At 47.0% G+C, this 25676-nt stretch overlaps 1 protein-coding gene across 1 annotated transcript in view; it reads left to right on the top strand.

Annotated features, from left to right (window-relative positions):
* LOC147726124 (receptor-type tyrosine-protein phosphatase mu-like) overlaps nucleotides 1-25676 on the top strand; it is a 1369719-nt gene that overhangs the window by 1322677 nt on the left and 21366 nt on the right. Inside the window, exon 34 of the mRNA XM_086960227.1 lies at nucleotides 11809-11944. Coding sequence (XP_086816353.1) covers nucleotides 11809-11944 — 136 coding nt within the window. The remainder of the gene's footprint in view (nucleotides 1-11808; nucleotides 11945-25676) is intronic.

Genomic DNA, 25676 nt, shown 5'->3' with positions numbered 1-25676 from the left:
AGGTAACACTATACCCCCGTGGAGATCATTGAAAATGGAACATGCCAAAAATTTGCATGTTAGGCATTAGTTTTTCTATCTACAGGACAGTACTGGACTAGTCTTGAAATCGTTCTAAAAGCCAATGGTGCTGGGAAAATGTTCAGAGTGGGGGCGCAACTGTCAGTGTTACATCACAGAAGTCATAGAGGGGCATATCATCAAGCCGCTGCGATAAAATTATCGCTGCTTTAGAGTCCATTTTCGGGCGAAAAGCCACAATAATTTTATCGCATTATCAGCAAGGTCACGCTCTCGCGTGAATCCTCGCCTTAGCGCCCTTTCCCTTAACAGTCTATTTGTTTACTTTTTGCTGTTCGGGAAGGGCCAAGATCTGAAAAGCAACAAAAAGAATTCTGTAAAATTCTCTGTATTCTTTTGTAGATGCAAATTATACCTTTAATAGCTTTAGTACTCTTTATTAGAACGAGATGCAAAGTGGGCGATCCGCCCAAAAATAATGTTAGAAATGTCGCTAACCGACATTTCTCCTTTTAACAATCCTCCTGCTAACTTGCATGGCGATAAGAAAAGTAGCGCTAACCGTGCTTATCCCTACTCTTCTTACGCCTGCTTTCAATTTGACTTAGCTATTATATCCAAAGGAAGGAGGACATAATGGCTAAGTACACCCTGCCCTATAAGCAAGGTATCGCCTGTCGCTGGATTTCCAGCAATAATCCAACATTTTGTAGCTATCGCTGGTATTTTTATTGCTTTTGAGATAAGTGTCGCTGATAGCACTCTATCTTAGCGATAAAATACAGTGATTGCTGGCGATAATAATCCTAGCACTAACTGCGCTTAGCGATAATTATCGCTGGTTGTTGCTGATATGCCCCAGAGATTGCAAAAATCCAAGCGTCACAGGAAACCAACCTAGCCAGTAAGCAGGAAAATGGGGAGAGGTGGGGTATTTTGGGGCATACTTTGCAAGGTCTGGTAGTGTTAGAGCGTGCATGGAAGTGGAGGTCTTTCGTCTTTCAATGGACCTTTTTTTAGTAGATTAGGGGGCAAAGGAGTTTGTTACAAATACACCACTTAACTTTTTTAGAAGCCAATCTGACCACACAATGAGTAGCAAGAATCAATATCTAAATTTCGTAGGTTTATTACAATTCAATTAGAAATCCAGTGTAAGTCCATATCAAAATCAGACTATAAAGATACAAAATCATAGTCAACAAGCCGAAACACCAAATCAGGTTCAGTGTCAGTAACATCAGGCTCGCAAAGAATACAGTCACAGCAATACAGATACGAAGAAGCAAACATTGGTATTACCTGAAGGAGCTGAAATCATCCTTTCTAAAGGAATGTTATGTGGATTCTAAACTAGAATGGGAAATTTCAGAATAGAGATGTCAAAGATTTAGGAATAAAGGAAAACAGTGCCCGCATAATGAAAACTCCAGGGGAAGTTCTCGAAAAGAGAAATCTATATTTATAAAAACGAAAGTATGTCTGTTTGTCCTTTATGCATTACTACACCATTCATCCGATCGCCATGAAACTTTGGGAAGTTGTTGTGTACACTCCAGCGAAGGTTTCTGGCAAAAAAAAAAAAAGTTAAATATCGGCCCCAGGGCCCTCATAATCTTTCCAATACTGAACGTTTACAGTTTACGGTGCAACTCGCTTTTGTAATGACCATCAACAAAGCACAAGGACAATCGCTGCAAGTGTGTGGACTAGATTTGGAGAATCCGTGCTTCTCACATGGACAACTGTATGTGGCCAGTTCACGCGTCGGAAAACCTTCTGATTTATTTGTGTACGCACCAGACGGAAAAACAAAAAATACCGTGTATCCACAAGCACTCGAATAAATAAACAGAATTAAAACAACACTTTAAAATGTTTTCCATATTAAAATGAATAAGTTTCAATAAAAATGACACAATGTAAATGGAATGTTATCATAACAAGTTTCCTTAAATTTCCTTTCTTCTGAGATCGCAGCAACGCGCGACGGGTAAGCTAGTTAGTAATAACATGAAGCTACACACTTGCAGAGCCACAGGAAAGCAGAGAAACTCTCAAGAGCTAAGGGGATCTGCCATACCTCTATCAGTGTGAACACTAAATTAAAAGAAAGATTTCTACAAACATCCATATTTCATTACACGTCACTAAACCCCAATTTCTGCTCTGTCTCCCTAAGTAAATTGCAACATTCATAGATTTTCCCATCCCACAGAGCTTGAACGACCAAGTTAAACTTGAGGCTTTTAGTTCCTGGTATGCGATGAATAGGAGGCTTCTTCTGCCTATTAAATCGTCCTGTTCGCGCCAAGATTTCTCTTCTGTGGCCTCTCTGTCTCTAATACAGAACACTCACTAGCTAAAATCACATAAGTGCATCTGCAAGAAAAGAAAACATGCAGATTACACAAAAAATACATTCCATGTTAAACTCATTATTTTCAATGTTCACTCAAGTACATGATTATATATGTACGCATAATATCAGTATACATATCAGAATAAATGCAAAACGTAAATAATGTAATCCTTGAATACATATGTAGGGTACTTTCAGTAGGTACAATATAATTCAAAATACAACTATAATGTGAATGAGAACGACAAATCTTCATGTTAGGCTAATATAAGGACACATATACAAACTCTAATTTCTACAGTGAATACACCTTCAATAATCGTATTCGTGCCTCACTTTACATTAATAACGTCAAAACACACAGAAGATATGATGTCGGTTACACATTTGCATTGCTTCTAAAACGTGTAAATTATGCTGCTCCAGTAGCAAACGGATGTTTAGAGACAGCACATATTCCAGTGAAATGGCCACACAATTCACACTGACATGCAGTTTTACTGATGCTGGGTTTCAGGAAATATTTATCATTTCCAAATCACCAAGCAAAGTTTCTTCATTTGTTTGGAATCTATGAAAATCTTTGTATCTATCACCTTTCAGAATTACAGAAAAATGTGTTTCATTTGTGCTAACTTCTGATTTATTTTGAAATATCTGCACAGGTATTTCAATGTTGTAGTATGTTAGAAAGAAAACAGCATCCCATCGCCTTTCCTTTGCTACCTCCCCATACCCCAATAGGATTGTCAGATAGTTCATTTTAAAAAAATGCTCTTACTTTGCAGTTAAAGAAAAGTAGACACCAATCACCATGTTAAAAGACTAGGCAGCAATTTGTCAGAACCCAAAGCCTGCACTTTCCGTCTGTCTTTGAATGAACTGCCAATGTTCCCTGATAAAAATACAAATTTAAAGGCATTGTTATTGCTAGTTAACCTTTATATTTGTATTGCACATTTTGCGATTCCTAGTGGGTCACAAATAGACCTATCTCATAAATATTAATGAGGTATGTCTCGGTGTGCAACCCATTGGGGATGGCAAAAATCACAGCGATGGTGGCCTGCAGGGGTCAGTAGACCACAATGTCTGCAATTGCTTTTCAAAAAAGCACTTTTTAAAAAAAAAATGCAGCCCGTTTCCCTTAAAGGGAAACGAGATGCGTTTTAAAAAAGTAGGCTGGGGTCCGTAAAAACTTTTTTTTTACAAACATTCACAAAGGAGAATCGCAATTCCAAATTGCGATTCGGTAACCGGTTTCCGAATAGCAATTAGGACTTTGTACATTTAAAAATGCCTTTTTGCATTTGCAAATGGCCCGATGGTGCAAATCGGGCCATCTGCGAACGTAAAAAAGCTTTGTATTTCTGGCCTCCTGTTATTTAGCTGTTAGCCCTGCCTTCTCCTTTGATAACCCTGGCACTACCCCTCGTCTCAGGGTTCATGAATGCTGGGACAGGAAGAGCAAGTAAACAAGGCTCAATAGGGGTGTGTTTATTTTCTTTAGTTTCAGCTCCATCTCTTAACTCTGTGATAGTGAAGGGGGCGGAGCAAGCCGGCAAGAGTAATGGCTGCCTAATCCCGCAGCTCCGGCATGTTAAAACCAAAATATCCTTCTGCAGCAACGTTCGAGGACCGGCCCTGGCTCTCGCGACCTGCCCGGAGTGTGGGGGACGGGCGGACGTCCCGGCGGCGGCGAGGGTGCGAGGCCGAGGCAGACCCGTGGGGCGTAACGAGACGTGCGGCAACAGACGCCGCGAGGTACCGGTCCATCGACTCCTCCCCCCTCCAGAGGGCCGGGAGCTCACCGACGGTGTGCCTGGTCTTGGCGCCCCCCCGCCCCCCACCCCACCCCTGTGACACTACCCAACGGCGCGGGACCTGGGGAACTTACCCCCCTCCTCCGGGAGTACTGCGGAGGGGCGAAGGAGGGATACGGCCCCCCCCCGGGGGTTCAGCTGATGAGGGCCCGCCTCCAGATGACCCTAGGACACTACAAAGAAGCGGACATTGTGGTGGGCTAGTTCGGGTGCTCCTACTCTGGCCAACTCGAGCAAGGCGGCGACCTACCCTCTGGAAGACCCTCGCGCCATTTCTACGCTCGGCGCCTGCTGTGCTGGTGGTGCGGGACGCAGGTGAGGAAGCTCCAGACATTGCGCCTGAGGGGTAAAAGCATTTCCCGGACAACACGAAGCTGGCCTCTTGACCGACGGGGCCCCCCGTTTCACCCGACTGGCCCTTCAGGGTTGACGCCGGCTCGATTTTATCTCCGGCGGTCAACGCCCTAGTAACGATAGCCCACAATACCGCAGAGCCCCAGTCGGGGGGTGGTTCGAGGTGAGGAGCGGCCCGCAGGTGCCAAAGCCTTGTGCTTATTTGTCCTGAGACCTACCTTAGCGATCCTACGCTTTTGTGCGGCCTACAGGAGTGAGGTGTGGCATAATGGGCAAGGGTGATAGGACTCAAAGTAAACTGCCCCTCTCGCAGAAGCGTCTATTACAGCAGAGCCCGGTGGCAGAGGGTGGCCCGACGGAGAGCTTGGTGGAGGCTCCGAGCGTTGACTCAGACTTAAAGACTATGCTGTTATCCATGGAGCAGGGCATCCAGTCCAGCATCTCGGCCCTGGGGTCCAAGATCGACGCGATATCCTACAGAATGGATCGGATGGCGGAGAGGCTGTACAAACATGCCGAGAGGCACGATATGGCCAAACGAAGAATGACGGAAGTGGAGGAGGCGCAAACCGATCTGGACACAGCGCAAAAAAAGATGGAGCGGATGATGTGGACACTGCAAGATAAAACCGAGGATTTGGAAGCACGTTCTCGGCGTTGTAACCTACGCATCACTGGCCTTCCGGAGTCTACAGCAACGGGCCCTATGGAGCGCTTTGTGGAACAGCTTCTCGTGAAACTTCTGGGAGATGGAGTATTCTCACATATGTTCACAGTGGAGAGGGCACATAGATCGCTGGCACCCAAACCGCAGCCTGGTGCGCCTCCGCGCCCTATCATAGCGAAACTTCTCAACTATAGGGACAGAGACACTGCACTCCGTTTGGCACGCACAAAACAGAACCTGCAATATGAGGGGTCGGCTATCTCCCTGTACCCGGACTTTACGGCTAAGGTGCAGGAGGAGCAGAAACAGTTCATACCGCACAAAAAACGTCTAAGGGAGATGGGTCTGGACTATGCGCTGTTGTATCCGGCTAAGCTGCGAGTCAACAAAGGTGGCCACTCTCATATCTTCACGGATCCTAAGGCGCTGCAGCAGGCGATGAAGCGATGGTCGAGGGAAGCGAAAGGGAGCTCAGACAAGAACCAAGAGGACGACGAAAGCGACAGCCGACTGGACGACCAGGATTGAATCTTTCTAGGCTGTGTTGCCCTGCTGATCGCCTGGTGTGCGAGAAGTGGGCTCCCGGGTTGTTCTTGTTGCGGCCCACTCCAGGTGGGGTGAAGGACAACATGATGCACCTTCTGAGGACTGCAAGCCAAACAGATAAGTGGTGCGGGGACAGGGGGGTGAGTTGGGGGGGGCTGCTCTGGTTACGCATTCTGCACGCCCCCTGCCCTGGCACCTGTTGGGGCACACCACATGGTTCGTTTCAGTAGATACTGGGGGCTGAGGGAACTGGACCTGGGAAAATTTGCCGATCGAGGTCCTGGGCATGTCCCACACGGGGGCACTGTGACACTGATTACTGTTACGATGTAGAACGTTGCACTGACTGGGGTTTTTGTGCACGGCGGGAGCGGGTAGAATGGCTGACGAGCGTTCTGAGACATAGGTAGAGACTATGACACTTGGCTACCTAGGCCCCCGCGCGTTCAGCATACTGTTTTGTTGGTTGACTTCAGTTGGGGTGGGTTTTCTGGGGAGTGGGGTGGGTAGAACACTGTCGGACCGGGTTGGGGGGATGTATGACGTTAGCACGCATACTATTACCACGCATACCTTTACAACGCGGTATTTACAACGAATACCGTTACAACGCATAGCGCTTTGAGGTGCTGGATAGCGGTAAGTATAATTTTATATTCCAACTCCAGTCCCCGTGGACACTAGGGAAGGTGTTGGATATAAAATTAAACGTATTCCCTATCCTAGAGCGCCCCCCAGCGCAATGCGTTGTAATGGTATGCGTGGTAATGCCTGCGTTATAATGGTAGTGCGTGGTAAAAAATGCGTGCTAAACGTTGTATACCGGGTTGGGGTGGGTCTGCTGTGGGTGGGGGGATGGAGGGTGATGCTTGGGGAGTTGCTGTTTCTGGGAAGGGGAGGCAGGGTGGCAGGTAGGGGAGGAGGGGGGCTATTTCCTGAATGTTCGCTGTACCCTTTGGATAATTCGAGTAATGTTGGTGGCATGGTAGCATTGTACTATTGTATGGCGTCAGTTGACTCCGATGGCTAGTGCCCAGGTGACGAATTTGGATAATCCTCCTGATACCTTAAGAGTGCTGACCTGGAATGTTAGGGGTCTCAATGACCACAGGAAGCTGCGGAAAGTACTCCATTATCTACAGAGACACCATGTAGATCTGGCTCTCATTCAAGAAACCCATTTACCACTCACGAGCAAGATGCTGCAGCACAGGGGCCTGTTGGGCAACTCTACAGTGGCGGGCCACACTACACATTCTAGGGGCGTCTTGACATGGGTGAACCCACGCTCCAAATTGGTCCTGCGACCGCTTAAAGCAGATCCCGAGGGCCGCTACCTAATTTTGAGGTGCGAGGGTAAGAGACATGACTTAATTGTAGTTAATGTATATGGCCCGAACTATGACTCCCCTGACTTCTATGCCCGGTTGGCTCTCTGTTGTAGAACATATGCCTCGGCGCACCTGCTCTGGGGGGGAGATTTTAACCTAGTCCTAGACCCCAGGTTGGATAGGTCTTCTGGCCCCGCGCGAAAGCCAGCTGCGACTGCGGTGACCCTACAAGCAGAGTTACTGACATTAGATCTAGTGGATGTGTGGAGAAGCAGGAATGCGGGCAGGGGTGGGTTCACTCACTACTCTTCCTTTCATGACATACATACCAGGATCGATTACTGGTTGGTCTCTCATTCCATCACTAGCCAAATTGTGACATGCTCTGTACTCACGCGAACACTGTCTGACCACTCACCGATACTGTTGGTCCTGGCGACGCCGAATCGCAATATCCCCCCGTTCACCTGGCGCTTCCCTCCATATGCTCTATTGGATGATACCTTTAGAGGGGAACTGGCGGAGGAAATGGACATCTTCTTTGAGAAGAACCTGGACTCTGTGGATACCTTCCACATGGTCTGGGAGGCCTTCAAGGTGTGCTGAAGGCCATATGACAACAACTCCACACCTTGGAATCCCAATTGGCGGACCTAGAGACGAGACTCCTGACTGACCCTGACCCCACTGTGGGTGACAGGCTGAGATCCCTAATCTCGGAATTCAATGAAGAGGCGGACAGGGAGGTCTGTTACATGGGGAAATACGCCTCGGCGAGGACTTACGGTGAGAGTGAGCGCTCTAGCTCACTGTTAGCCAGAATACGGCGTGACGATAAACGAACCCCTAGAATGACGGAACTTGAAACCCCGGGAGGAAACACAGTCACGGCAGATGGGGACATTCTCTCTGCTTTTCGTGTCTACTACTCTGACTTATACACTACTAAGACACACGATCTGGAGGCGGACATGGACGATTACCTGGAGCATGTACAACTACCATTTTTAGCGCAGTCGGACAGGGAGTTTCTCATTTCACCCATACAAGCGGACGAGCTCTCTGAGGCCCTAGCTACCATGCACGTACACAGCACTCCCGGGATAGATGGCCTGACAGTAGGCTTTTATAAAGCTTTCAAGGACAAACTCATCCCACACCTGTTGTCCCTGTTTGACGAGATATGCGAGGAAGGCAGGATGCCCTGCACTATGAGGGAGGCCCTCTTGGTTACCATACTGAAGCCAGGCAAACCCCCTGGTGCCTGCAGTTCGTACAGACCGATATCACTCTTAAATGTCGACGCTAAACTTTATGCCAAAGTCCTGGCCACCCGACTGGCCCTTATCGCGCCGAGAACAGTCTGGTTTTGTACCGGGACGAAACTTGTCCTATAACATACGCACAGTGCTGGGTACTATGCAGCATGTGCATCAGGATGCGAAGGCTGTTGCAATCTTCTTAGACATGGAGAAGGCGTTTGATTCCGTTGAATGGCCGTTCATGCTAAAGGTCTTGCGTCGTATGGGGCTGGGTGAGCAGTTTTTACAAATGATTGGCGAGCTGTATTGGAGACCGGTAGCTCGGGTGCGACTGGGGGAGCGGGTCTCGGACCCATTTCCCATCAGTAGAGGCACGAGGCAGGGCTGCCCCCTGTCCCCGTTGCTATACGCCTTCGTTGCTGAACCACTCGCAATCGCACTACGAGAGTACCACTGGCATAGGGGGGTTAGCTTTCCGTCCTACAAGATAGTCATCTCGACGTATGTGGACGATACGCTACTGTATGTGCGAAATCCAGAGTCCAACCTTTCGCCTGTTCTCCGAGAGGTGGTTCGTTTTGGCGCCCTCTCGGGTCTAAAGGTTAACTGGGAGAAATCGGTGGCGTTCCCCCTGACCCCGGTGACGGATCGCTTTGAAATGGAATATCCGTTACACTGATCCAGAGGTACTCTTCAATGAAAACTATGGGGTGGCTTTTAGTAAATGTGAAGACGACGTGGAACGATGGTGTAAGCTCACGCTTTTCCTGATGGGCCGCGTAGCCATCATGAAGATGGTGATTCTCCCGAGATTTTTATTCCTATTCACCACCCTGTCCATAATTCTATCACGAGCCTTCTTTCGGAACCTAACGAAGCTTATGACCCGCTTGGCTTTGGGGGGTAGACAGCCGCGTGTCCGGTGGAGCACTCTTACACTCCCGTGTGAGTTGGGTGGGCTGGGTGCGCCTGACCTAGAGAGATATTATAGAGTGGCCCAGGCCACGCACCTGCACACATGGATTCATGGTGACAAGAACATCCCACACGTACGCTTGGAACGGCTTTTTTGCGGAACCCCTTCCACTCCCGGCCATGGTTTGTACTCCTGTTGATCGTAGGGTGGGTGTATTGGACTCGATAACGGCTACAAAGCATGCTTGGAATGCCTTACTGCAAGCTAGGGAGGAAGTGCTGCTATACTCCCCTGCGATGGCGGTGGAGTGGCTGCAGTGGCTGGCCCCCATTGGGGACAGGAACGTACTCCGAGCGCTGACTGAGCTAGGGCTTGAGACTGCGGGTGATCTGTTTTAGGATGGTAAGGTCAATACGTGGGACCAGGTTACACAAGGAGTGGAGGGCCCGACACTGTTACAGCGGTTCCAATTCCATAGACTTAGAAGTGCCTTGAGAGACGTCCTGGGCCCAGATCTAGCAGAGCCATCAGATATTCCAGAACTCTCGTACGTCATAGCAACAGCGTCCCCACGGCATTTGACGACGCATCTGTACAAGAGCATTGTCTCCTACAGAGCGCAGGAGCCTTCCAAGGCCCGACTGGCTTGGCAGACTGACCTCGAGACAGAAATAGACGATTCGATGTGGGCATATGCTGTGCCAATACTAGAAAAGTGTCTCTGAATGGACGACACAGGTTGGTACACTTTAAATTCCTACCGAGAGTATATTACACTCCTGAACGCTTGCATCGCTATGGCCTCAGACAATCCCCTGAATGTGAGCTCTGCCACGCTCTGGTGGCGGACTTCCTGCACATGGCGTGGGGCTGCCGCAAGATATATGAGTTCTGGGTGGCGGTTATTTCGGAATTAAGCGAGATACTAGACCATGAACTACCGATCGATCCTGGTTTGGCACTATTGGGCTATTCAAAACCTCTGCCGGTGGCGTGTAGGAGGTTGGCGGATATGGGACTGCTGTTGGCGAGACGTACGGTGGCGCAGTGCTGGATGAGAGGACCGACCCGACCAAAAAACGATGGGCCAGGGACATGGTATACTGCTGCACACAAGCAGAGCACTACAGCGAGCTTCTCCCTCCCACCAGCAGGCCGAAGAACTTCTGGGGCTTATATAACATCTTCAGAAACACTAGTGAGGACACAGTGGACACACAGCGGGCAGAGAGGGAGGATACACAATAGTTGACACACACACATTACACTCATGAGACCTCAGTCAAGGAGGGGACTACATTGGGTGGGGAGACATGGAGACGGCTGGGTGGAGTATTGAAACCTGGCTGTCCTGTGGCGAGAGACAGACGATACTACACAGGGGAGATTGCACAGGGCAAGGTCGACACTCCCCCGGCCTACTCAGAAGGAGATACACCTAGGGCGAGAGAGGCGGACACCAACACAAGACTACACATGGCACTGCCAATAACAGACGGGTCAGTGAACGGGTAGGACAGCGAGAGGGAGGGGGGGTGGGGAGTTCTGTGGGAGTTGTCTTTCCTGTTTGAATTTGGGGGGGAGGGAAGTCCACTGTAGGGGGAGGGGGGGGATATAAAATACAAAATACACCTTCATTTCTGGCTTTACAGCATATGACCTACATAACCTACCTTCTGTGAGTGTGAAGACACTACCATACGCTCCGTCATAGCATCGACAGAAGTTCGCGATTGGACTGCCCACTGTCAGGTGCTGTAGCTCTGCCGTGCCCCTGGGTTGACGGCATCAGGCTGTGTACTTCGAATTGGCTGTTTATTGTCTACATGCATCATTACATCATTACCGCATCGCCGGCCCGGGGGGTTGTAGGCGAAATGCTGTGTATGACTTGAACCATGTTAATAAAGGTGTTAAAAAGCAAAACAAAAAAAACTCTGTGATAGTGAATTGGTGGTTGTTGAGGGCCTAAATATGGGTCAGAGGCTAAGCCCTGTGATGTTGTTAGAGATCAAAGGATGAACAATGTCACTCCCACTACCCTTAGTAGATGAATGAGCTAAATCCGATGTAATTTATATTGGTGAAATTACCCTAGCACATACGTAGCCCTGAAAGGAAGCCACTTGAATCCAGTGCTGGCTTCTAAGTGCTAGGAAAAATGCACTACTACATATTCTGTAGACCACACTTTATAAATGATAAAAATATTGCTGCCTCCTGTCTTAGAAATATACTTGTGCACATCCTTTCCTAAAACTTCGGTCACTCCAGGTCCTTTTGCATGTTGCTTTAGACTTACACTTAAAACCAAGACAAGAAATTAAACTTCAGGATATAGTTTACGTTATGCAAATACATACAAGTCCAAGACTTCATAAATCTGTTTGTTTCCCTAGATTTTACACATTGCTGTCATTTCATCTATCAAACAACATCATCTGACTCTGGCACCACTAAATTCTGTATGATAAGCTCAGTTATTTTCATGATAGCACTGCCATAACTCACCCTCTTCTGTTGTAGGGATGGGGCCAGCCGCTCGGGGCTGTTCTTGGCGGCTAGCAATCTGTGCGAACAAATCCGAGAGGAGAAGTTGGTGGACCCATCTCAAGTCGTCCGGCTTCTAAAGATCAAGCGCTGCCAGCTCATCCCTAATGTTGTAAGTAATTAATTCAACAATTCTGTTTCCACTTCGGCAGGACTGCCTCTGTGTCAGATGATTAAGGTCAGTCAGAGGGTTGCACCATCATTGGTCCATGCTTTATACCAATGCACGCGGTGTATTCTATTACCCCTGTCGAGAGCCACCGGATCACACAACTTGAACTGATAGATTTGGATTGAAAATTGCACAAATTCTCTGGCACAATGATGTAATCTTCGCTTGGGGAACAATGCTCCTATGCGTCTGGATTTTCAGTCACTTCTAGTCGGAGTCTAAATTCAGTACTTACTAGAAACCACAGGTTAGGTGTGAGTGGAGGCAGGTACTACACTAGTAATTTGAACAATTTAGTATAGAATAGTTTAATTTTGTTTAAGATATTCAAACAAACATACTTTGGGAGAGATAAATAGGAAAAAAGATAAAAACAGAATAACCATTAAAATATGAAGAAAGAGGGTCAAATAGAGAACTGGACTCTAAACACAGAAATATCACCACGACATAGGGATTGATTACGATGTTGGTCGGAGTTATCTCCAACCGACACCATCCGGTCTCGGAAACGACCGACCTCTGGTCGGCAGTTCTAAGACTGCAATTACAATGCGACCACACATGGTGATGTTTGTTACATAATCCCATTTCTCTATGGGAGCTTGTGCTGCTTCCGTACACCAACCGTAGCACAAGCTCCCATAGAGAAATGGGAGATTCTGTTAATCCCTGCACCGTGTGGTAGGCACCTCAAGATGCCTGCCGCGTGGTGCAGGGATTAACAAGCGGGCACTCTAGGTGCCCCCTCAGCCCCCAACCGGAAGTCACAGATAGAAGGGAGCCTTGCTACGGGCCCTGAAACTCGCTTTCCGACAGGCTTTCCATGTTCAAAGCCTGGCATGGAAAGCCTGTCGGAAACCTAGAATTGTAATCCCAACGGCGGAAATGCTGTTCATTGGGATTACGTGCCAGTCTCCTTGAGTCCATTGGAATCCAGCCGGAATGAACGTCCTCTTTCAGTTTCGACTGCTTGCATCATAATGCGGCGGTCGAAAGTGAAGCCTGCGATGAGGCCCAGTAAGCCTTCAGACTGTGAGCGGAGGCTTTCCGGGTCCCATAGTAATGAGGCCCTTAATGTAAACCAATGGCACAAAAGTCCAGTCTGCTCACATCCCTTACAGCATATTAACAGGAGACAGAAATGCTATTCTAGGCTCACGCTTTCATAATATTTAGCAGGTGACTCACATTTTAGAAAGCGATTTCATAATTGATTTATTGCTTAGATAGATTTACATTATTTATAAAGTGTGCAAATACCCAAACGACGGTGTGTCCTTGCACTAAGTAAGCCACTGAACTGCAAGCAAAGGGCCTGATCTAGGGTGTAGTGGACAGGATACTTCGTCGCAAATGTGATGGATATCACGTCCGCTGTGTCACAAGGGAATTATATCCTCTGACACTATTTACAGGGCCACTAAACTATGCGATTCTGCAACCTCCCGCTATTGCCACATAAGCCATCATCTGCTGCATACTCTGCAGGTTTTAACCCAAATAAATTGATTCTAGTTCAAACACATCAAAGGTTACTAAAATGCTGGAACATATTGTGTAAGGCCTTCTGCAAAGTGTAACAGGTCTTCTTTCAATCAATCAATCAATCATAGCATTTGTATAGCGCACTACTCACCCGGAGGGTCTCAAGGCGCTTGGGGGAAGGGGGGTCTGCTATTGCTGTTGACTGATTCTTTATTTGATTGTTAAACTGGCACCAATGAAGTGAAATCTTTGCCCAGACAGTATTATCACATGTAAAAATGATAACATAAGGAAGTAATACTATCATATATTGTGCTGCATTATTGCATATAGTTTGCCTTTTCTTGCTGCATGATTTACTCATCCCTGCTGCATAATGTTGTGCTCCCTGCCACATCATTCCAGGGGCCTGACTTTTAATAGGGCTGACAGGCTTCACGTTTGTGACAGATTATCCCATTCACCAAACAATAAATCAGGTCCACACCTATGTAAAGAATAGACAGGTTTTTAGCAGTTTGTGAAATCTGAAAAGAGACATGTCCGCTCGGATAGACAGAAGGGGAGCGCTTGCCGGGCCTGAGAGGTAATGGTCATATAGAAGACAGGGTAGGGACTTATGGCAAAAGCAGAGCGCCGTAAAGAGACATTGCTTATTTATATCCACCCAATGCAGGGTGGAGAGATGAGCTAAAATGGCAATTTTTCTTGAGGAGCAAGGAGGCAGCTGAGCTTTTTTCCTAATAACGTCATGCACAAAAAGCAGATGGAAGTTTGCCTATTAAAATATGCCTCTAAGGAATGTCTGTCATCAAGATTTACTCCAAGATTCCGAGCTCTAGAAGCAGGTGTGGGGGGGGCACCAGGAAAATTAGGTAACCAGGAGTAGATGGAGAGTTTACCAGACACAAGCAAGTAAGAAAAATGGATTGCATGATTAATTAAAATCTTTACAATTTTACCAAAGTGCGTACAGACGACAAATAAAAAAAATACTTTATAAAAGCATTAGGGTAAAATCGGGGGGCATCATTAAGAACATAGGACAAAGGGTCTCCAGAAAAGAGGGCACAACATCGGACAGCATAAGTGCAAGCGTCTTCCAAAGTGCAGCGTGCAAACGAATCAATACGGACACTTCAGAGGAGAAATTGAAAATGCAGCCAGTGTGAAATACTGGCAGGTTTGAAGTGCAGCTCTTGTGAAGGATTTGGGAGAGGTTATTGTCTACCATATCTTTGAAAGCACAAAGTGTCAAGCAGCCAAGACATGTCAGCTATTTCAAAGCAACAAGATGAGTTAATTCTATCATAAAAGGGACAGTAGAGCCAGTGGGCAGATGTCAAACTGGTCCCTGTATAGGGTGCCAAACCTATGGGCCACCAATTGATGGTTTGTGTTCAAGCAAGTTCATACCTGATGCTGCCTGAAGGGATTCTCCCTCGTGTGGACTTTTATCCCTCAAGTAGCCATCCAGCTGCAGCAATGAACTTGCCAGTTCGTGATAGATCCATTGGGGCATCAGACCAGAAAATGTAGAACCCAGCCTCTTTGCATGTTCATACGCTGCTCCGCAAAAACAGTGGCCTTAAATAAATTCAGCTTTGGGGAAGCAACACTGGACAGCAACAGACTAAGTGCTCTACAGGTTTTAAGGTATATGGCGCAACCTGCAGTGCCTCTGCCCTGGTGGCTTTGTTTTCCAGTAGGACCTTGTTAGACCTGGCACCTTGGCGTGAGTCTCCCTTCCACTTTTTGCTGATGTGCCTCCGATGTTTTGCTGGTTTTCCGATACTCAGGGCACTGCGCCACGGCCGACCCGTGCCGCAGTGCAAGTGCTCCCTACTGTAAATTGTACATGCGATTGGTATCCATGATTGGTTCATTGGATTTACTGTTAGTCCCTAGTAAAGTGCACTAGAGAGTGCCGGGGCTTGTAGATGCCAATACTGCTGGTGGGCCTGCAGCGCTGGTTGCGCCACCCACCGAAGCAGCCGTAAAGATGTGTCTGGGAACTGCGACCGCAGAACCCGCGTGCGGTCTCGTACCGTCACGCTAGCTGGGCAAGTGCACCCACTTGCCAGCCCCGAACCTTCCCTTGACTACATATTAGTCACCCCTATGGTAGGCCTGCGGGCAGGGTGCGTTGTAGGTGTAAGGTAGGACAAGCCCTGATGTGTGTGGCATGTCCTAGTAGTGACTTACAACCAAAACCGTATTTCACTATTGAAGGCTACCTGCTCCATTAGGCCAGACTGAGCTGCTGGAATTATTACACCCTATAATCCCAGCAGGCTCAAGGAGCATGGTAGCGCGTCGTGTTTAGTATGCCTGAACTCAGGATGATAAAATATTTCTTTTAGTAAAGTTTATTTTAGTATCCTGGGTTTGCAAATGCTACTTTTAGAAAGTTAGCAGTTGCTTGCCTAACCATTTCAGCCCGCCTCTGCTGGTATGTGTATCTGACTGTCTGGGATGTGTGAGTGACAGGGCTGGGGGATGACAGGTGGTGAATGCGCAGATTACACCTTAGTGGGAGGTAGGAGTGGCTCTTGACTCGAACTGTAGCTGTGCTCTGCCACCTCAATGCTGGCTCCACCCTCCTGGGGAGCGACTGATGACTCAGCCGGCCCCTGGTCCAGGAAGTGCGAAGCCCCCATCAACAAGGTACTCTGGCAGCCCCTGTCCGCACAATGCTGGCTCCACCTCCTGTGGGGCGTCTGATGCGCCTGCCCCTCACACTGAAAGCAGAAGCCGGAGTACACCCACCAGAGTACTCAAGGACTGAAAGTGGCTATGCAAAGGCCCCCCTGGCCTGCGAGAACAAAAGAAATGTCCTATAAAAGAAGGAGCCCTGCTCCTTGAAAATTAGATCCTGTTTGGGCTACAGAAGGAACTCTGCCCGACGAGAAGGACCGTGAGGGACAAGGAAGGGTGCTGACTCTTGCCTGTGTCTGGTGCCTTGCTGCCGAAGGAGAGGAAGAAGGAAAGACTGCGAGAAGACTTTTGCTTTACTTTGTGCCAAACTCTGCTAAAAGATCTCCAAGGGCTTGCAACTGAACTTGCCCCCTGACCAGCGCCCCAGGACCAGTGGGCGCCACACCCTGAAGAAAGCGACTACGTGTGCTGCTTATCGCTGCAGTACCGACGGAGGAATCTCCTCCAAGGCAACGACATCCACCTGACCACCGTGACCGGGGCCCAACGCAACAGCGAAAGCAAAGTGAGGACCAGCCGCCGCTGGCCCGAACACCGTGACCGCAACTGCACCGGGAGCCCGAGAGCAAAGCAAAGGAGGACCCGTCCGGTCCGAGCTCTCGAGTTGACTGCGCAACGAGCAGCCAATCCACTTGCAAAGACGGACAGTTGCCCTGTGAGAGTCCCCTAGGTCGGTATCTTGCCCGACAGCTCAGCTGTGAGCGCACAGCTGCACCGGCACTTGGCTGGGTACGTCCTGCACTTGGGGACCGTACTGCCACCTGCTGCCATCACACAGCCGCCACCTCCAGGTTCGGAGCGGACGACGAGGAGAGGACCCTGCCGCCACAGAACACCGCTGCCCCGGATGACCCGTGAACTGCTCGGCTGAGAGCCGCAACGAACAGCGACCCCGGGAAGGCAACGCGACGTGGGACAGATCCCCTGGGAGCCGCCTGCTCCACAAGAACTTTGTTGACACCGGCCTGAGGGCCCCAAGAGAACGCTTATTGCTAGAAAGAACTGTGGCAACTTGAACTAAGTAACTTGAAACCGATACCTTAAAGTACGTTGACTGTATTCACAAGCCTGCTTAAAATCTATATAAAGATATATATTTTTACAGAATACAGTCTGGTCTCGTTGTGTGGTGGGTTGGTTGTGAAGGTGTAATATTGCAAGTGTTTAACCCTATGTGCCCCAAAGATTAGCCTACGACTGCTTAAGCCACACTACCTAGAGGGTAAGCAGAGGTTGTCTGGAAGGTAACCCTCAGCCCTGACGAGGAAGAGAGAGTCCCTGCTTGTCGCTAGTGTTGCACTGCGCCAACTAGAGACCCCCCTTCCTACAGACCTGCATTCCCAAATGGGCATTTCAGGAGCCTAGTCAATAACATGTTCCTTAGGGCTTGATATCCGATAGCCGCTCTCATGAATGGTTGACAGGAACTGTCTTCGTGTGGTTTGTCAAGCGGCACAGCACCTGAGATGTGACTAATTTTGTTTATCTCCTGTTCCTTTGGCAGGAGCGTGCCCTGTTTCTTTGTAGTCTTCTTTAAGTGCTGCAATGTTATACCTGGATTATGAGGCATTCTGTGGCCAACTTCAGTGTGGTTCTCACTCTGCTAAGATACTGTGACCAGTGGCTCTTCTTGTCCTGAAATATCCCACGCAGGGCTCCTTTCATGGAGTCAGAATCTGCTCTGGACACTTGATGGTAGAATTTGATTAAGTCCTTTTTACACTCCGTGTCCATGTTCGCCAGCCCGAACTCCAGTCGCATCAGTGTGCATCTTGTTATTTTGGGGAGACTGAATATTCTTCAGTATGCAGCTGCATACCAACCAGGGAATGTGAGGTGCCATAGCTTATGGTGCCCGTAGCTTATGGTGGGTAGCAATTATGCCGATTTACTATATGGATCCCCTCATCTGTTGGACTCCATAATTTGTGATAGAGTTTAGTTAGGGCAAACAATGTTTGGCTGCATTTTCTTCTAGGGCCTTTTTAGCGCCAAGACGCCCTTGGGCATACGATGCGCTCTATAAAATGTAAAATCAAATCAAATCTTTACATGAAGAAAGGGTTTGCCAGTGTCCGCAGCCAGAAGCCAAGGTAATTGTGTTTGCATGTCCTGGTTATGTTTAAGGGGCCAAAGTGCCATACCAACTGATGTTTTTTGGCTCGTTGCCCAAAGACCAAAACTTAATTGTGTGTGGCATTTGCCAGCAGGGAGTTGTTGGCGTTATAGGTTTGTAATATGCCCAATGCCCTCTTCATACCATTGCGTGTATGTACCACCAAGTAATCTGCTTATTGTATAATGGGGAGTTTTGGGGGCCTAGATTCAGTGGACAGAGATTCCCTTTCAGCAATTTCAAGCCTAAGTCAGCTGTAAATAGATTAAACAAGGTAGGGACACTGACGCACCCCCGCTTCAAGCCTTTGTTTGTATCTATTTTTGAGGTGACATGGTTTTGAGTTATCTTGATCTGTACATAGCACTGTAATAGCAGTTAGGGGTTCCTTTTGGATTCCCCAATTGGCAAGTTTGGCCCATAGTATAATCCGATCAGTCCCATTGAATGAGATACGTAGTGAATAAAACAGACGTAGAGCTGGCGTGTATATTTTTTAATGGCTTTGGCCCAAAGAATGGAAAGGGTTATCATGTCTTCCATTAATGAGCCGTTTGGCCAGAATTCCATGTGATGTATTAGCTCCTTTATTAAAGACATTCATTAAAAAGATTATGCATATAGGGTGCCCATAGTGCCAGGTCCTTCTTAAGAATGCTCCCTGGTAGGCCATTTGGCCCCCGGGCTCCATACCTACAAATTGACTTCAGGGTGTTTACTGTCTCCTTTTCAGTGACTACCATTGGATTTTCCTCAAGGTCCTCAAGGGCTCCGTCAAGTAAGTTCTGCATTGTGGTCCTTGATTTTGTAGGTAGAGGTTTGATAAGTGGTCAGCCACTTTTTTAGTGGAGACCGCATTCTCCCGCCCCATAGATTTGCTTTCGAGACCCTTAATGAAGCCCCCGAACTCCAGTCACTTGCTTGATGCCAAGAGAGAGAATATTTGTGTCCACTCCTCCTCTATGTATGTTTGTTTTAGAGCCCAGACTATCTTTTTGTGTTTTTTCCTTGTCTGTTTTAGCATGTTTTCCGTGTTTGGGGACCTTCCCTCTTCTGTGATTTAGTTCTGCAAGACGACACATCCTTTTGCTCTCCTTAAACTCTTCCTTTGCTGGGTATGGGGAGGGCCTTCCTCTTACAACTACTCGAGGTTCGATTTGTGGCTTATTGGATGTTAGGGCTGCATGCAGCTCTTTAATTGTTGCCCCCAGTGCTTCTCTACTAGTGTCGGTTTGTGACCCAGGGAGGTTGAGGTGAGTGCTGATTACCACTTAAGTATAAAGCTTTACTAATTTATTTCTTTTTAGTAGTTCGCCCACATTATTTGGGTGTAGTAGCCGGGTTGAGGTGTGAATCATCAAACTCACATTAACCAAGATTGATAATTGATGTTCTTATTCATGCCCCATATAGGAAGACTCATGATGAAATTTTAAATAAGGTCTTGTCCATCTTCCAAAATCAGGTTGGTGTTCTCAAACGTGAAAAATGCACGTTTTGTAAAAACTCTGTTGAGTATGTAGGACACATAATTTCAAGCACGTGTGTCCAACCAAGACCAGACTTAGTTCAAGCCATATTGCAGGCACCCGCACCTTTTGACAAGGCAGGTTTGAAATCGTTCTTGGGGTTAAGTGAATTTTATTCAGGTTTCATTCCTGATTATGCCATGAAAGTACGTCCCATATCAAATTGTTTAAAAAAAGTTAGTATTTGTTTGGGATGCCGACTGTGAAACTGCTTTTGAATGGCTTAAAAAACAGCTGAGTGTGGTAAAAGCGTTGCAACCTTATGATCTGGCTGCACCCTGCACTTTAACTGTTTTATTTAAATGTTTTATTTTAAAGGGTTTATATAGCTTTGTCTGGACAAAAGGGTATCAGGGCGCTTTGCAATGGTCACATGAGTATATACAAAGATAAACATAAAATAAGATATAAAAAAAAATACAATGAGGTAGGAAATAAGTCCAATAAAAGAATAGATGACAATGCAATTTATACAATCTGGTTAACTCCAAAGTACGAAATTCAACAGCAAAATCAAGAGAAGAGAGGACTGTGGTAGATAAAGGGGGTAAAGAGTAGAGGGGGGCAGGATGTAAGAATGGTGAGAGACTGTGATGGGGGTTAGGGAAAAAATAAAATCAAGTGGCCCAGGAAGGGCCTATGAGAGGGAATAGTGAGATAGAGGGAGAAGAAAATTAGGAAGTGAAAAAAAGGAGGTGGAAAAAGGGTATCGGGGGATCAGACAGAAGGATCCAGAAGAGTAGAAAACCGGGTTGGGATAAGAACCCAGAGAAGGGCTTGAGGTGCCTAAAATTTGCTGAGAAGGTGTAGTTTGAGGTCTTTTTTGAAGCTGAAGTAGGAGGGGTTGCACCGGAGTTCTTTAGGGAGTGCATTCCAGATGGTAGGCGCATTTCCGGAGAAGGAGCGTGATTGAGTAGATTTCTTGTTTAACAGAGGAGGGACGAGCACGAGTGTGTTTGAGCTCCTCAATGTTCCAGAGCAGCCAACTATGATGAGCTTATCTGCGAGGCACAGCGGGGTGTCTTGGTGCAGTGCTTTGTGCGTAATGCAGGCGGTCTTATAGGTAGATCTGCCTTCAATGGGAACCCAATTGAGGGCTTTAAGGGTAGGGGAGAGTTCAGAGACGAGCCTAGCAGCTAGTTAAGAACGTATTTGATTGGGGCTAAGTGGACTTTAGGTTTTCCAGATAGAATGGAGTTACCGTAGTTGATTTTGGACAGGACCAGAGATTGGACAGCTGATGTAAAGTCATCAGCAGGAATGAAGGGTTATAGTTTATTGAGGTGATAGAGAGTGAAGAGAGCACCTTTGGCTGAGTTTTTTATGTGGGAGATAAGAGAAAGGTTCTGGTCAATGTTAATTCCGAGGGATTTAACTGAATTGGCTAAGGTTAGGGAGCAATTGAGAGCTGTAAGGTCCGAGATCCAGGATTGGATGGGGAGCGGGCTGTTTTTAGTGGAGAAAAGCATGATTTCAGGTTTTTTTGGTTTGAGCTTGAGGTGGTTGTAGTGGAACCAGGATTGAATCTTAGTCACGGTGTCATTGAGGTGTAGCACATCAGGGCAGGATTGAATCTTATGATAAAGTTGGCTGTCATCGGCGTAGAGGTGGTACTTGATTCCCACTTGCTTAAGACTATGGGTGAGGGGTTCCATGAAGAGGTTGAAAAGAGAGGGAGAAAGAATAGAGCCCTGGGGGACACCCAACGAGACAGGTACTGGATTGAAAAGGCAGTCTTGGATTTTAATTTGCTGGGTTCTGTGCTGGAAAAAGGAGAACCATTTGAGAATGGAGCCATTGAAGCCAAAACGAGCTTTGAGAGTGTTAAGTAAAGAAGAGTGGTTCACAGTATCGAAATCAGAAGAGAGATCAAGTAGAATGAGAAGGGAGGACTTGTCGAGGGAGTGATGGATGTAATCAATTATGTTGAGCATGGCCGTTTCCGTGCTACAGCCCTTTCCAAAACCTGATTGCAAAGAGTCCAACAAATTGAATGTGTCGATGTGTGTGTCTAATTGGCGCAGGGCACAGTTTTTCAAGGGCTTTAGAGAGAAGAGGAAGGTTAGAGATAGGTCGAAAAATATTTAGGTCATTAGGGTCGGCAGCAGGATTTTTGTGGATGGGAGTGATTTGTCCAAGTTGGAGGGAGACTGGGACACATCCTGTGGCAAAGGAGAAGTTGATGATAGAGGTCCAGAAAGAGGCAATGATGTGTTTTAAATCTTGGACAAGGTTAGCAGGGAGAGGGTCTCTGGAGTGAGAGGATGGTTTAGGTTAAGCAATGACTGTTAAGGACTTCAAACTCAGTCACTGGATGGAAATGATGCCAGGAAGCATTGTTTTTTTTCTTAAGTTTGGAGGGGTTGGATTCAGGAAGAGAAATTACTAGAGGCAGAGATAAGGGGTTGTGAGGAGGAGTTATGAGGGCCGGAGAATTGGACAAAAAATCTAGTGGGGGTAGAGATCAGTGTGGAAGGGGATATACGACGAAGGAGTGATCGATTTTGGAGATTCTTTCAGAGAAGTAGTTAGCAATCTTTTCACATCTCTCAATAGTGGTCGTCACATTGGGGGGGCAGAGGTGGTTTGGTTTTTAATAATGCTGAATAGTTCCCTGGGTCTATTTGTGGCCCGGTCCAGTTGAGAGCAGAAGAAGACCGCTTTAGTATTAAGGATATGTTTTTTGTAATGGAACCTGGTGGATCTGAGGAGAGCAAGATTTGAAGGGGATGTGTTTTGTCTTCAGAAGCGCTCAGTCGATCTAAGGGTGCGCCTCTCATTGTTGAGATCCGTATTGAACCAAGATTTAGAGAAGGTGTTTTTCCGAAGTTTAAGTTTAGCAGGAGAAATTTGGTCGAGGTCATTAGCATTTAGGGAAAGGGGAGGAAGTTGACGTTGCGCTGTGACTTTAGATTCCAGTTCGCCCGGGTAATAAGATGGAAATTTCTAGTCACTTTCTTTTGGTTGATGAATTTGGGGGGAGGGGGTAGCATTTTGTTAGAGATCGTGAAAGGATAAGGTGATGGTCAGACCAATCGATGGGTACGATGGAGAAAGGGAGGCCAAATCAGCGCTTGAAATGATAGCGTCCAGAGTTGCTCCTTTTGTGTGAGTAGGCGAATGGCAGAGTTGTTTCAGGTCATTAATATCCAGTAGATCTGTAAGGAGGTTAACCAAAGGATCGTCCTTTTTGTTCCGATGGAGGTTAAAGTCCCAGAGGAAGAGGTTTTTAGAATTGGAAAGCGAGAATTGAGAAAGAAGGTCGGATAATTCTTCTACAAAGGGAAGTGAGTCACTAGGGGGGTGGTAGATATTATGAAGGTGAATTAATGAGGAACCATGCATTCGGAGTTTTGCTCCGAAGTATTCGAAAGTAGAATGTTTGGAGCTCTGCACAAGTTAGAGTTGGAGTTTGTTTTTATAGATTATGGCAAGACCACCTCCAATTCTGTCCAGTCTATCTCTTCTGAGGATGGAGTATCCAGGGGGAGAGAGCAGGTCAAGAATGGAAGAAGAGTGATCATTAAGCCATGTTTCAGTAAGAAAAGGGATGTCGATGGTTTCACTAAGAATGGTTTCTGAAATTTCAATCGCATGATGAGCTGCAGAGCGACAGTTAACCAGCATGTAGGAAAGGGGTTTAGGATGGGATTTGGGAGGGGGGATAGAATGGATAGTGGTAAGTTGCTGTGGCAGCCTAGGGGAAGGTGGGGAGGTTGGCATTCAGTTTGTTCCAAGGATCACAGAGATATATGCTTTGGGGGACAGGGGGGTTAGTAATCAGAGAGTTCTGTGGGAAAGAGTGTACGAGAACAGGAGAGGGGAGCTGGCTAGTGGTATGTGATGTACTATCTGAATCGTTACAGAGGGGGATAGATCTCCATTGTTGGTGTTGGTGTTGGTGTTGGTGGTTGGTGGTGGGGTTGGTTTGGGCAGAGCTCAGGTGAATAGAGTAGTTGGGGCAGTTGTGTGCGGAGAGGGAATTGATGACATTCCTGAGGGATGTGAGTTCAAACAAAAGGTTAGCGAGATGGAGTTCAATGAACTGCTGACACAAGTTGTTATGGTTTAGGTGCAGTTTTAACTCAAAACATTGACAATGTTGAGCGCACCATAGGTTTTGCTTCTAGAGTACTCATGGAAGTTGAAACACATTATTCAGTAATAGAGAAGGAATTGTTGGCTTGTTGGTGGGCCATAGAGAAGTTTAGGTGTTCTCTGTGGGGTAGGAGATTCACGTCGCAAGCTGACAACAAGTTCTATCCTAGATATCACAACAAACAGAAAAAACACGCCCGCATAGCTAGATTATCTTCCAAACTATTACAGTTATAATTCAATTTTGAACACATCTCAGGTGGTAAGAACATCTGCGCTGACCTCTTACGCTTTCCTATGAAAGGTGAAGAAGTTGAAGCGAAGGCAAACATTGTAATGATGAAGATTTTGATGAGGTGTGCAAATACAGCACACATGCTATTGATGAGGATGAATGGAGAAAAGCTATGGGGCAAGATGAATCTTTGAAGTGTGTAATCAAATATATTGTTGCGGGGTGACCAAGAGAAAAGAGTGTGTGATGAATTCTCAGTTGAAAATGACTTCGTGCTCAGGCTAGAGAACATTAACCCTCCTAGTGATCTTAGGAAAGTTCTTTTATCTAAAGCACATGAAGGGCATTTGGGAGCCACTCTCACGAAACACAGAGTGCGTGAGTATTTTTGGTGACCTCAGATGGACTGAGACAGTGACGCCATGGTACACAAGTGTGCCATTTGTTCTAGTAGTGATTAGGCGTTACGTCTTTCGAGTCCACCTTTGAATCCCATTCCCTTGCCTGATAAACCGTGGAAAAAACTGGGTATTGTTGTTATGGGACCTTTCCACGTATTACCACATCAGTTACGGTTTGCAATAGTACTGGTTGATTATTACACCACGTGGCCTAAGGTTAAAATTGTTGCCAATGCTGACTCAAGAGCAGTGGTGGAGTTTTTTTAAGACATTTTTATGTGGGAGGGTTTCCCACAAACCATAGTCTCTGACAATGCTGTACAATTTCTGTCTACTGAAGTAGCCTCATTTTTCAAGGAATGTTCCATCAGTCACCTTAAGAGTTTGCTCTACGACCGAAAGACCAATGGTTTGGTGGAACGCTTAAAAAGGGTGATAAGTGATTGCATACGGTGGGCTATTACTTAAAATAAGATTATACCAGTGGTGGGGGCGCAAGGAAACCCGAAGCAAGATGGCTGTACATTAGTGCTGCTCTGCTGGTTGGGGCTATAATCGGACAATATCCTTCATTGACACTGTCATCCAGCAAGAAACCGACTAATTCATGGTTGATACTATTGCAGAGTGAGAGCTGACAAGCAGAACGAAGCCATCCGGGTGATCTGTTACCTGATTTTGGCCAGTGCAGGGGCTGGACAACGTGGCGGATCCAGTGAGCCGTTAAGGCATTGGAGCTGATGTAGACCTTGTGGTGCTAGCGGACACCTGACGCAGTGGATGTCGTGTACTCTGTAAGAGGCATATAGCAGTAAGAAAAGTAGCTAAACAAAAACACAGCTGTCTGAGGTGAGAGGGAGCAGAATGGGTTACTGCGCGCTGGACCGTAGGAATACATGCGGCTGACAGCGGAGGCCTATGAGGTGTGCGCGGCCTGCCGCTGGATCAACACACGTAAGATACAGTGTGGCTGTCACTGCAGGATGTGCTGCCTTTCTGGTAAGGGTGGGAAAATAGTATAGCTGACGTGAGTACAAATATAGAAGATTGGTGCCTCTGAAGATTAGTGGAAGCTGTTGCTGCCTGG

This window comes from Lissotriton vulgaris, chromosome 3_1 (genome assembly GCF_964263255.1).
Source record: "Lissotriton vulgaris chromosome 3_1, aLisVul1.2, whole genome shotgun sequence".
Lineage (NCBI taxonomy): Eukaryota > Metazoa > Chordata > Amphibia > Caudata > Salamandridae > Lissotriton > Lissotriton vulgaris.
Note: the sequence above shows the minus strand (reverse complement) of the source record. Positions and strands in the feature narration are given on the sequence as shown.